This window comes from Miniopterus schreibersii, assembly GCF_964146895.1.
Source record: "Miniopterus schreibersii genome assembly, chromosome: 10".
Taxonomy (NCBI): Eukaryota; Metazoa; Chordata; class Mammalia; order Chiroptera; family Miniopteridae; genus Miniopterus; species Miniopterus schreibersii.
The window spans coordinates 30914985-30928621 of record NC_138110.1 but is presented as its reverse complement, the minus strand read 5'-3'; the positions used below and the strand labels follow the sequence as shown (position 1 = coordinate 30928621).

Sequence of the window (13637 nt, the reverse complement as noted above, 5' to 3'; positions counted from 1 at the left end):
ACTGCAGAATCAAAGGAGGAGGCTTCACTTCAAGAAACTTCTGTGCTTCTTACTCTTTCCCAAACCCAAGGGTCTTACCATGTATCTGCCCTTCTGTTATCTGGGTACCTGATTCAGTTTGCACATGGCTCAATTCTTACCCACTTTTTACTCAAATGCTCAGTTTTTGCACTTCCCTTTGAGAAGCACAGTGTTATTATACTGGTGCTAGGAATGTTTTAACTTTTGACCTATAACAAGGCAGTAGATAAGATAACAGAGAGGTACTGTGAGTGTGTGTGTGTGTGTAAATTGATTTTTGTCAGGGGCTGATGAGTCCTCCTGGTGCAAAAACCTATCAGTCCCTTTATTTTTCATTATAGTAAATAATGGTAGGTGAGCCTGTTGTTTTAAAAAACATACCAAAAAAAACCCTATTCTTCTAGTCCAGCGATTTTCAACTGGTGTGCCTCAAGAATTTTTAAAATATCCAATTCCTGACTGTTTAGCTAGGGGCACTGACCTCTTTTCTCTTAGATTGTCAAAAAATGACAACAGCCAACACAACAATAGCTGTCCAGTGTGAATGAATCAAAATTATGTCTTTTTGTTGTTGTCAGATGGCAAACATTTTTTTGGCATGTGGCAGAATTTCAGTAATTAGTTCATGTGTGCTATGAGATGAAAAAGGTTGAAAATCACTGTTCTAACCCAAAATACAAGGAAGGCAGGACTGGTACCTGGTTGCCCAAACAAGAGTAGCGGGAAACTAGGGAAGGGGAAAGAAGGATGAACTCCATTTGGGGTGAAATTATAGGAAAATAGGGAGAAACACCCATTCTGTAGCTGAAATGAATCATTTCAGCTGGGAAAGGAAGTTTTGGGGACAGTGGCTTGGGGAACTAGTGATGAAATAGTGCTCCTAGTTTGGATAGCATTTCCCCACTGCTACACCAATTTGGCTGAACATTACTAATCTGAGCTCAGTTTTAGCTACAACCAAAATTTCCATTTCCTGTTCTCATGATATGTAGCCATCTTGTATGTAATTTGCAGGATGCTCTCTAGGGTTGGAGTGTGGGGTGTCTTTTGATGTAGAAGCTGATCAGTACCTTGTCAACTACAGCTGATATTTAAGAAGCTGAATTTTAAATTGTTACAATTTGAAATTGGCCATTTTGTTTTTGTGTCAGAGCCTGCTATGGAAAGAATTGAGAGTAGATGGCACCAACAGGGCTGGGGCGTATGGATGTACATTGCCCATTTTGGAGTCCAATTCACTGGAATAAATTTTAACACTAGTCTGTACTTTCCTCATCCTTTTAGCTTAATTTTATTGGTACTTTCCATTTCCATTTCAAAATGTTCTCATGAGTTTAAAAATGAATTTTACAATAATGTTAAATACAGAACTTTGGATAGGCACCAATCTCTAGGGGTGAGATACCAGGAGATTTTTTTTAAAAAGAAATAGATTTTTCTAAACACATAGTCAAGATACCAATCTGAAGTCTTTTATTAGTGTCGAAAAAAATGATAAGCAGTAATGAACATTGTATCTGTCCATTTTGACTAGAGTACCACAATAAGCAAATCGAGAGGCTTAAGTCCAAAATATGCAGCAACTGGAAATGTAAAATGTGGTGATTCCTAAAATATTAGCATGGCTTATGTGTTACAGCTGGCAGGTTTTTGAGCCAAAAATTATTCCCAGCAATAAACTGAGTAACTAGTCACCGAAATCTCTACATTTCAGGCTCTTCTTCAGGGAAACTTGTTTTTAAAAATCATCTTGGTTAAAGTAAAAATATAAAATGAGGCCTTGGTAGAAACAGAAAAGGAAAATGGTTTTATTGAAGACCACAATTGTGTCCTCATTTGGAGTTCTTTTTTCTTCCCACTTACTTTCATGGTGTAATAACTGAGAGCAGAAAGGGACTTGCTTGAAAGCAAGAATCCTAGAATCAACCCTAGGTTCAAATGCCAGCTCTTCCACTTAATAATTGTGACTGGGCAAGTGTCTCTGTGTCCCTTCCTCCATAATGGCATAAAAGCAGTAGGTATCACATAGCATTGTTGTAAAGACCAAATGAGAAAATGCATGTTAACTCGTTATACCCATGAAGAAAAGGAGACGCCCAAGTTTACCCAGCCAGGTTGGTGCTAGGTCTGGTACTAGAAGCCAATGCCCCTGACTCCTAGATCAGCGCTCTCATGAAGCTGGTGAATTTTGAGTATCCATGTTGGAGACATAAAGAATGGAACATTTCTCTACTTTTTTCCCTTCTTTTAGACACAGAAGACAAAGTCTTTTAATCCACGCAATCCTGCCTTATCTCCTCCTCACCTCACATAGCACTGGAGGCATACATTGGCAATTGCTTACATGGCATGATTTCAGGAACTCTGTATTTCCCTTCCCCACAAAACTCTTCCACACCTGCATTCGTTTGCCATTTATTTATTGTGCCCACTAATGGGCCAGGCACTGCTCTATACACAGAAGAAGCAGCAGTGAACAAATATGTTCTATAAAATACCTACCGTCATAGAGCTTACATAACGTAAGGTAGTGGACAATAAACAAGATAATTACAGATTGTGTTAGTATCGCGAACAGTGTGATGTGGAAGTAACTGCAGGAGACCACTTCAGAGGGTGGGCAGGGAGCACTTGCTGAGGAGTTGACATGTGAGCCTGACCTGAAGCATGATATGCAATCCATGGTGCCAAGTGCTGGGAACAAAGTCTTCCTTCGCATAAGGCCTTGAGCCCCAATTACCCCTAAGGATTAGCCTTGAAGCTGTCATCCTTTGTTTGGTTTTTTATAATGAGAAGGTTTAGAAAAGGTAGATAACTGAAGATGCTAAGCATCTGAGGAGGAACCAGCACTACCAAGAGCACAGAATAGCCCAGAACCAGGAGGTGGGGAGCACTCTCAACAAAATTTGCCCACCATACAACTTCGCCCAGTGGTGGCATGTTCATTCATTGGCCACACTTCTGCTCTATTTTATGCACCCAGTTTTGGGCCTGGTGGGCTGACAACTGAGTGTGAGCGCTCTTCATGGTGGCATCAACACTCATGCCCTGAAAGGTTGACCCGGGATCATAGTGGAGGTGGGGGGAAGTTCTCAGCCTGACTGGAAATGACTTGGGGTCATGAGAGAGAGCTAAGGTCAGGGTGAGAGGGAACAGGGCCAAGCAGGGCTGGGAAAGTAAACAGAAGGCATATGGTCAAGGAGTAGATGTACTGGGAGCCAAGTTGTGGGGGGAGCACTGAACAAAGTTGGTGCCTGAGGAGACCAGCCAAGCCCTGTGGCATGGGAATGAGCTCTGGGTCATTTAAATTATTTTCAGAGCATGGATACCAAGCCACCCACTGTTTGAAACAGATGGACATTTAGGCAAATATAATCAGCTATAATCTGCTGCATTTCTGACCATATGAAGAAACGTATGCCCATTTTGTGTGTATTTGTGTGTTTACTGCCTTAGCCTTTTACTCTTTACACACAACTGAGTTTTGTTCATATCAATGAACATTATGAATGCCACAAAGAACTTTTTTAGAATTCCAAAATTTCTTCATTCCTTGGATAAGAGCCAAGTTTCCAAGTCATTTCAGGGTCATAGCTATTGATTTGTTGATTCTGAGTTTAAAAAAGCCAAAACCTATATATGCTGTTTTGAAGGTTGCATTTATGTTACTCTTACTTACAGTATTGTCAGTGGTAAAGTTACAGAGCCACTTACTGACTGAATAGTCTCTGATGGGTTAGGACAGGTAATGTTAAAGCTATTAAAATGGAGGTAGATTTTCAAGGCTAGTTATAGAATCTCCTTTTGTGGGCAGTTAGAGAAATCTGTGTGTTTTAATCATACTCCATTTTTAAAAAACAGTACTTGGAATACTTGATAATATGGCAAGGAAGAGCTTCTCCTCTCTGTTTTAAAGAGTAACAGTTTGTGGCAAAAGAGATGGGCATCCTGAAGAAGAGTATTATTTCCTGTTCATTCTCTCTGGAGGTGGCAGTTATTTGCTGGAGTTAGGACTTCGGATTGTCAGGCTTAAGTGGCACCTTGTGCCCTATTAAAAGCATTAACATTAAGCAGTGAATATTAATGAAGAGTACACTAATAATTGCAATGGTAGGCCACCTAGTAAAGCCTGGAATAATGAGCAGGCAACTCTGCCCTTTGATAAAAACTCATGTTACTCATGTTTTATCCAGTGTTTCTCAAAGCAGCTTAGTATTAAAGTTCTTTACGTTGGTTTTCTTCACTAGTCTAAATTGTGAATAGCCTACTTTTGAGTAAAAGATAGTATTATTTGCACATCTGTTTTAATGAAATATATGTGCTTTATAACTGCGGGCATGTAGTGATGTTTCTCCGCTGTCCTTGTCTGAAGTGATCACTGCACTGCTCCCCTGGGAGGCCCTTCTGCTTGCTGTGCCAGCTCTCTAGCGAGGGTCGTGCCTGGAGGAGTTAGTCTTGCGTTGTCTGTCTAATCCCATAACGGAGTCATAGAGCCCTGTAAAAATAAACCAGATGCACATCTGCCCAGGATGGCTTAAGTGTGTTCTTACTACCTGAAGACAACAAATGATCTCTTAAATTCCCATCCCAGCCGTAGAACTCATGCATGCATCAGTTTTCCTACAAGTTCAACAGAAGCCTTAATATCCAATTTTAAGTGAAATTCAATACAGTTTCTGTAATATCTGTTCAGGGAGATTTCGTCTTGTCTAGGTTTGTCTTTCGAAGGTACCGTCTTTGACTCCCACTTCACTCCATCCTGATTTCCCTCCTCACCAAATACTGTCTCCCTGCCCCCACATTTCAGGTCATCAATAAAGAGAAAGTGATGAATTGAGAATTATCTGGAGATAGTCTTTCCTTGGTGAAATGTTTAAATCCTACCCCTGGCGGTATTGAATCTAGAGAATGAATTATGCACAGCTGAAAAGCAAGGAAGTTTCTGGTTCAGGGGACACATTGACACGTCGATCCCTACTGATGCCCAGTTCATTATTAGGGACAGCCACGGGAGATTTCACATCAGCCTTTTGTTAGGAGGGAGCCAGAAAGGAGGCACTAGGGTGGAATCTATTTGTGTTGTTACAGGCTTTTCAGAGGAAAATTCACACATTTCAGTGAATGTCTGTGTGGGACTGAATCTCTTTACCACCACTACCATCCCCAGGTTGATGGCATATATTCTAGTGCAGAACTGGTCTTTGAGAACAAATTTTGGGATTTCTTCCTTTGGCTCAGTGTTTTATCTGTGGGTATAAATGTAAAATTTTTCTTTAAAATATTTGCAGGTTACTTTAGAAAGATGTCACTTGTAAGAGAGGAAATATTATATCAATGATTGGCTAAATCTTTTTTTAAATTCCTCATCATAATATTTGTGAATACTTAGAAGTGTTTGCAGAATGGCTGTTTTTTGTTAGAATCACAAAATTCTGCCTAAACAGCTGTGTTTATGAGTGTGTTTTAAATAATGCATCTCCCTGCCATACAGGAACAGGCCAACCTTGAGGATCCTAAAAACTTAAATCAGAGATCACCCTGTGAGATGGGAATTAAAGGTGAGATCTTAACCTGGACCAAGTGTAAATTCAGTGATTGGTAAAGAAAGGTGGCTTCTGAGACACTTTAAAAGGACCTCTGACACCTCATGTCAGCAGGACATGGCCTCCTATGAAGCACTGATATCTTTAAACATTACTTAAGAAACAATTTGGGTTATAGATTATTATAAGGGTTCCAGAAATCCTTATGTGCCCAACTCAAGAAATAATTTTTCAGTCTGTTCATGTTTTCATTTATGTGAAACTGGGTGAAAGGTGGATTACTTCTCCTAGTGATAGTGGAACATTTTGAAAATAGAAATTGTTACAAGAGAGAAGAAAGACAGTCATCCCTATAGGCATAGTTGTCAGTTGTCAGTGTAAGATGTGTTAACGGAGTATGTTGGCATGGAATAGGTGGAATTTTCAGAATATTTTATATTGAAGGTGAAATTTCCAGTTACATATAGATTCCTTTAGGGAGTAACATAAGGAAGGTAACTAATGTCAGGAAGGGCTTTTAAAGGTTCAGCTTCAAAATGGGTTTGGGGTAAATCTAAGCCAAATGGAGCTTCCTTATAGGCAGTAGTCAACCACTTACGGAGGGCTGTTCTTCTGCAGATGGCCGTGTCTAAACTTGGGAAGCCTGGCAAACTCAGATGTTAGTTGTGAGAAAAAAAATCAAAATCAAAATAAGTTCCACATGCCTCATTCCCAAAATTAATTTCTCTAACCCATCTTCTTACATCCACACACGCAAAAGAAGCGCAGAGCCAGGATGCTGGGACACCTGGCCTATCGTGAGCCTTGCCGAAAAATCAGTTTTCCTCCAAAAGGAGTGATCAAAATGTGAAGGGAGGAAATGAGGAAAAGTGGCCTCCTCCCCCACCTTTCACACACACACACACACACACACACACACAGAAAGTATGGCTGATCTATTTGGAAGGGTTAGGGTGAGGCAGAGACAAAATTAATTACCTAAATTCATTTAATGTCGCACATAGTGCTAGCTATGACATTTTATATATTTGTCAAATTTTGAAGAGACCCTCTTCCAGAATAGTTCATAAATATTGCCAAATCTGTTCTTGGAAAAATTGTAGAATATTTTGTCATTGGTTTGAGGCCCATGAATGGTAAGGTGGTAGAATTCATATTTTTTTTTCCACAGTTCAGGGCTTATCTGGTAGCCTTTACCCAAGCTTTGCTCGGTACGTTAACTCTGGTCTCACCGAGTCCCATAAAACTCCTTCTGTTCCAGTAGGCTGACGTGCCGTTTCTAACCCGCATGGCCAGGTAACTGCTGCGCAGCTTAAACTTGCCGTACCTCTCTCCTCACCACCACCACCAACTGCTGGATGCAGGGCAGAATCAACGGGCCCTCAGGCTGAGGTGGTTCTTTTTCTGAAGTCACGTGGGTCAGTGGTCACTATCCACAGACAAGCCTGAACAGTCACTTTGCCTGCGGGAGGTATGAAGGGGTTTTTGTTTTCCTGTGTTTTTTTTTCTCCTGTTTGCAAAAGATATATATATACACGTGTGTGTGTGTGTATATATATTGCCTATTTTTCAGAAAGGCATTTAAACAGTCACAAAACCAGTGTATAAATGTATTGTGATTATTGGTTTATTTTCAAGTAAGAACAATGGGTGCAAATTCATTTTAAAATGAAATTTAAATGCCGTATCAAATATAGTGACCCTTAGCGGACGTTGGTGGTATAGTGGTGAGCATAGCTGCCTTCCAAATATAGTGACCCACAGACCATAATGCTAGGAAATAATCCCTGATCTACTATCAGTGCTACGGTACTGACCAGGTTTTAAACACATAAGTGACCTGGTTAAGAATCTGACTAAATGCCACAAATTGTAGGACAGTGCTTCGACTTCCTTCTTTTTTTTTGCAAGGATGGCACAGAGAGAAATGATTATGTCCCAGGGACCAGATGGCAGGTTCATCTAAGAATAAGTTGTTTCCATGTAAAAGACGTGCTGAAGATCCACAGGGGAGGATGAGCCCTGCATGGTGCATTGGCTCTTTATTCTGTAACATTTGATATTACTTGCCCATTCTTAACCATTTATTTTTCTTGACTGAATTTTTGGAAATTACTCAATAAATTTTAAAAAATTAATATTTTGAATCATTTTAATTCTTACCTTCAATAGCACTGGGAAAACATGTTTGTCAAGAAATAATATAATTCCTGACCTGCTTCCTGCACAGGATTCTTTCAAGGATCAAAATGGGAGCATGGAATCACTTTAATTCTGAAATGATAGAGAAAGTACTTGTTGTTATCCACACATTTCTGAAGAATAAGCAGAGGCAGGTACTTTTACCTTTATACTGTAAGATGGATTGACACCCATGAAATTATAATGAAATCTTGGGATTTTAGAGGGTGTCCACAGAAGAGCTAAGACTGTTAAGTCCTCTTTCCTCAGCCCCGAGTTCAATATTTGGACAAATATAAATCTTTTTATGTGAACTGTTTAGACACCTGGATAACTTAGGTTTGAGTATCTGGGAGAAGCACCTGTAGAAAAAGTGGGAGCTGAAGGAAATGAAAACAGATTGGATGACAGAACAGCAAGAAAATTCTTTTTCCACTTTGGCTGCCTCCTGACTTAGTGGAGGTGAGGAAGAGCCTTCCCCTTCTGTGGAGAGGGAATCTGGACCCAGAGCTCTCACCCCAAATCAGAAGGCATTGCCCATTTGGATGGGGAGCTGATTAACAAAGGGTGCGAGAGACCACCATAAAGTGAAGTGAATTTAGAAGTATTTTGGTGAAATTTGGAGGAAGAAGATGATAGATCATGAGAATATTCTAATCAGCCTGGATGGTAATGAGATATTAACTATATTGATTCATTGCTATTAATTGGAAGTAGGTGTGGAAATCTACTTAATGTGGTGTTTTATTTTAGAAAATATTCCTATTCACCCTTACTCATGGTCTGTCCTCTATCCTAGTTTTCCCACTGGTCCCGTAGCACATGGTTGCTCTGACTACCCGGTTTCTGGGGACTGCAGCTCATTAGAGAGGGGATATGGTAGAAGTTAGAGTGGTGAGCCTAGTAACTATTATCCAGTGAAAACTGGAGTTTTTCTAAAGCAAAAATCAGCTGCTGTTTCATTGTTTATCTGGTCATAGTAATGAGCTCCTCGAAGGCAGATAGTGCTTTACTGGTCTTTGTGAGCTGCGCCTATTTAGATATGGAATGATTGTTGTCCTTAGGTGAACATTATCAGACAAGACCTGGAGGAGAGTGATTCATTGACAGAACCTGCAGCAAATGACCTGCTTCCTTGTTCTCATGGGTCTCTTTTTAAAAGCTAGCCTGACTCTTCTACCTGTCCCTTTTTTTTCTGGTCCGTTTATTTCTGTTAGGTAACCACAGAACATTTTTACTCACTTGTAGACGGCCTAACTTTCTTTTTTTTTTTGGTTTAAAATATTACAGATGTCCCTTTTTCTCCCCAATGACCCATTCCACCCCGCCCCCTCCCCAGTCCCTCTCCCCACCATTGTCCATGCCCTTGGGTTGTGCATATATGCATATAAATTCTTTGGTTACTCTCTCCCCCTCCACCCACCTGCCCTCCTCCATCCCTCTGACATTCGTCAGTCTCATCTATGCTTCCATGTCATTGAATCTATTCTGTTCATCAGTTTATTAAGTTCTTTAGATTCCACGTATAAGCGAGATCATGTGATATTTGTCTTTCGCTGCCTGGCTTATTTCACTTAGCATAATATTCTTAAGGTTAGATGGCCTAACTTTTAAAACAAGAGATCGATTGTCTCTCTTCAGCATTGTGTTTAGTTTTGTTTTTAAATCATCTGGAGCAAAAATTTCATCCCAGTTTGGTTTGTTGCCACCTAGCACAATTCTGGGCCTCGGTGCCTCATCCTCCAACGATACATTGCCTGGTAATGCAAAAGCTTTTCAGTGCTGCCTGAAGAGGAACCCATTAGGAAAGTATGTCAACTGCCAAAAGTTATGCCAGTATATGAAAATTACATCAAATGTCCAAAATATTTTAAATGTTGAATTATTTATTTTAAGGATTTGTATAAATTTACATAGTTGGTTAAAAATTTGAATGGATATTAAAAGTCAATGGTTTTGTATAGTAAGTGATAGACTAAAGAAAAAAGTGGAAGGTATTAACTAAAAAATAAATAGCCTTTGATAATGTTGTAGAAAAGCAGTAATTATGGTGACATTATCTGGGATGCCAGTGCCGTGAGTTTTTCCACATCTTCAGGGAAAGAGAATTTAGAGATGAGGGTGCTTTTAAGGATGGATGGATGGATATTTATTTTTACATTTATTTATGAGTAAATCTGCATTTAGCACTTTAAGTAAAAAGTAGATTTTTATTGCTTTCTTTAGAGTTAATAAGAACTCCAAACATACTGTTTCATAAATCTGTAGATTTTCATGTAAAAACCTATAAAACAATATATATTTTTCTGTCATATATAGTGATGCTTAAAAACATTACTTATCTCTGAATACCATGTGTGACTAAAAGGAATAAGGAGCCTTTAGAGAAATGACTGGTTTTAGGTTTGAGGCAGGAAATGTACAATTTGAGCCTAGAACACTTTGTCATACCAGAAAGCAAAGGAAGTTATCGAAGACCTACCTCCAGGACCTTGTCAAAACAACTCAGAAGCCATCTTGAGTAAGCCCTCTGCAAGCTTATATCAATAGAATATAAACTGCAGTAGATTGAAGCATATCAAATATGTTTTGATCCATGAGTTCATAATTACACTTTAAAAATAAAACGCCATTTGTCATGCTTGAAAAATATTATGGGACTTCCTCTTTGTTTTGAAAACTGGTAAGTAAAGGGAAAGTATCAGGCAGGCATCTTTTTCTGCCTTTCTTGCATGATTGGTACCATAGAGGGACATTTCTCTTTATAGAATGATTCCAGTTACTAGTCTATTATTTATTCTTGATTTATCACTTTGAAGTCTCTAAAAAATTGTTAGGTGTAGGCAAGTGCCACCAATGGCTAACAAATCACAGAAGGAGTCAATCAGACAGGATGTGCCTCCTGCTAGAAGTTCAAACACTGCATGAAGTAGTCTTGCTTTCCCACCCCTGAGTTAGAACTTAAATCAGATCAAGCCTTTAGACCAAATTACCAGTGTATAAAATACAAGGGGCATGATCACATTGTAAGGTATAAAAATGTTGAATCACTGTATTGTACACCTGAAACTAATATAACTAATGTAATATTGTATACCAACTATAAATTTTTTTAAAGAGTTTTTAAAAAAAAAGAATACAAGGGACAGAGGAATATGTTAAATCACGCCAATGGGGTGCAGTGAGCAAAACCCGCGTTGTGGAAACTCTAAGACCACCAACCCAGTTCCTCCAACAACAGTAAGAAAAAAATGCAAAGGCAGTATTAGAAATGGAGAAGAAACCTATAAAGAAAGAAACCTAAAGTACATACCAAAGAATCACAATATATGAACCTTATTTGAATCCAGAATCAAACCAACTGAAATAAAATTAGAAGATATTATAACACATGTTTGTTGATATTAAGAAACCTTGTATTTTTAGGTGTGATAATACTATTATGGTTTGGGGTTTTTTAATGTTTTTATCTTTTAGAGATGTACTGAAGTATTAATAGGTAAAATTACGTGATGCTTGGCATTTACTTCAAAATAATCTGGCTTGGAGAATGGAGGATTGGGGTCAGGGAATGTTGATGGAAGTATAGATGGAACGAGATTGGCCAAGTATTGATAAGTGTCAAAGCCAAGAAGTAAACACAACTTATTTGTTGTTCTGTTCTCTCTCCTTTTGCATGTTCCAAAAATTTTCCAAAATAAAATCACGTGCACACACACACGGTGATGTTTATATTATTTACATGATATATGGTATGATATATATACCATAGAGTGGAGTTAGGGGGGGTAGGAGGGTAGGAGAAGATATCAGGAACAGAATATATAAACCCTTATAAAGCATGTTGGGAACTTTGGATTTTTACTCTGAGATGAGCAGCTGTTGGAGGGTTTTGAACTAACGAGAGAGCTGACCTATGCCAATAAAAACACTGTGCCTGTTGTGATGAGACTAGGCAGTGGAGGTGAGGGGACGAGCCGGGAGAGCATGAGACTGTTGCAAAACGCCAGGTGAGAATTGACGGAAGTTTGGATCAGGGCGGCAGCCTCTGAAAATACTTTGAAGGTGGAGCCAGTAGGATTTGTTGGGGGACTGGATGTAGTGTGAGGGGAAGGGAGGAGGCAAGAATGATAGTGTTTTTAGATGAGCAGATGGCTGTTGGCAAGTAGTGAAAGTACTATGCAATAATGTATGAAGCTAGTTAGTCTGGTGTGCACTGTTACAGACCTGATAACTTTTTAATACCACACATAGACGTATATTGAGACTCTAATAAGGATAAATTAGGAATCTCAGAAACTGAAGAACATTTGAGTCCAGTTGAGGGAGATGTGAAATGATAATTATGACAATCTATGAAATTTATTATCACAGCAAATGTGTAGAATAGAAAAAGAAAAGAAAGGGCTTAGCCAAAGTAGGACTTTTACACCCCTTAGAGTTCTGTCTGGGACGTCCACCTTCAGTAAGTGTCTCTGTGTCTGAGTTAATTTTTCCCTCATAGGCAAATAAACTTGTTTGTTTTTTTCCTAGTTGGGGAATGGCGGTCAATGTGTATTCTACCTCGATAACCCAAGAGACTATGAGCAGACATGACATCATTGCATGGGTTAATGACATAGTATCTTTAAACTACACAAAAGTGGAACAGCTTTGTTCAGGTAAGAGATTATCTTAAGTATTTACCTAAATGTTTACTGTCTGCCATGTGGAATGTGATTTTATGAACCACAGATGATATATTTGGGGTAGGAAAATTATATATTTGTATCGATATATAACTAACGGGGGAAACTCAGGTATAACTAAAGAATGTATGGGGGAAATCTTCACGAGTATCTAACATAGAGCCATCTTGATGAATGATTTGAACAGTCTGGCGTGAGCTCTGTAATGACTTCTAACTGGTCTTCCAGCTCTTTCTCTAGCATTCCTTCAGCCACCACACTGCTCTTGCTAAAATATAGATTGGGTCTTGCAACTCTCTCATCCTTAAAAGCCTTCAGGGCTCCACGTTGTCTTCCCATAGGATAAAATTCAAACTCTTTTATGTGGCTAATAAGGTCCTTTCTGTTCCCCTCAATGTCATTGTCTACATCTCTCTTCCCTGTGCCTCAGCTCTGCAAAATACTTTGTTTGCTAAAGACTCCTTCCCTTTTTCATCCCATAGTTTTTCCACGCTCCCTTTGCTGAGGTATTTCTCCTTCCTTTCATTTATGGTAAAATCCCTTTCACACTTTAAAGTCTGAGTCAGTCATCGCTCCCTCTGTGAAGGGTCCCCTGAAACACTGCCTACTCTTCCAGAATAATACCAGGAACAACCCCTGCTGCATCTCACTCAACTTTAGTTCGTCACTCGATCAAATTTTCATTGTGCTGTTCTTGCTGTGCATTCTGGAGCTTTCATATTTTATATTTAATTTGCTCAAAAACACACACATTAGAACAAGTTTCTCTGTTATTAGCAATCTTCTTGTAAATAGCACATACCACTTTGTATTGTAATTAATGTATATCTTACCCACTTACCCACAAAGTGAGTGTATGTACATGTGGATAAGGGGAATGGGGTTGGTTATCAAGAAAAAACACAGGAAGGAAGAGGGTAAGGAAAAGAGTCATAGAGAAAATTCCCAGTCATGGTTCTTAAATGTTGAAAGAATCCATGAGGAGTTTCGTATGTAGTACACTTGGAGAGTTTTTGCTAGCACATGAGAGCCAATCAGAGGTGTGTGTTTTTTATAAATAAAATTTTATGAGTAATATATATAATTTCTTTGCAGATGTTTCAAATTTCTCAAGCCAAATTCACCAAAATTTTAAGCAGCACTTGTGAAGAATTCTTAAACAATATTTGTGCAGTTGTCTTAAAGTAAGCCTCGGCCTGCATTT

At 39.0% G+C, this 13637-nt stretch overlaps 1 protein-coding gene across 3 annotated transcripts in view; it reads left to right on the top strand.

Annotated features, from left to right (window-relative positions):
• The window catches only part of MAPRE2 (microtubule associated protein RP/EB family member 2), a 129194-nt gene that overhangs the window by 58876 nt on the left and 56681 nt on the right, over positions 1-13637 (top strand). For all 3 annotated transcript variants that reach the window (XM_081149612.1, XM_081149611.1, XM_081149610.1), the window contains one exon: positions 12279-12406. In XM_081149612.1, the coding sequence (XP_081005738.1) occupies positions 12279-12406 (128 nt within the window). The remainder of the gene's footprint in view (positions 1-12278; positions 12407-13637) is intronic.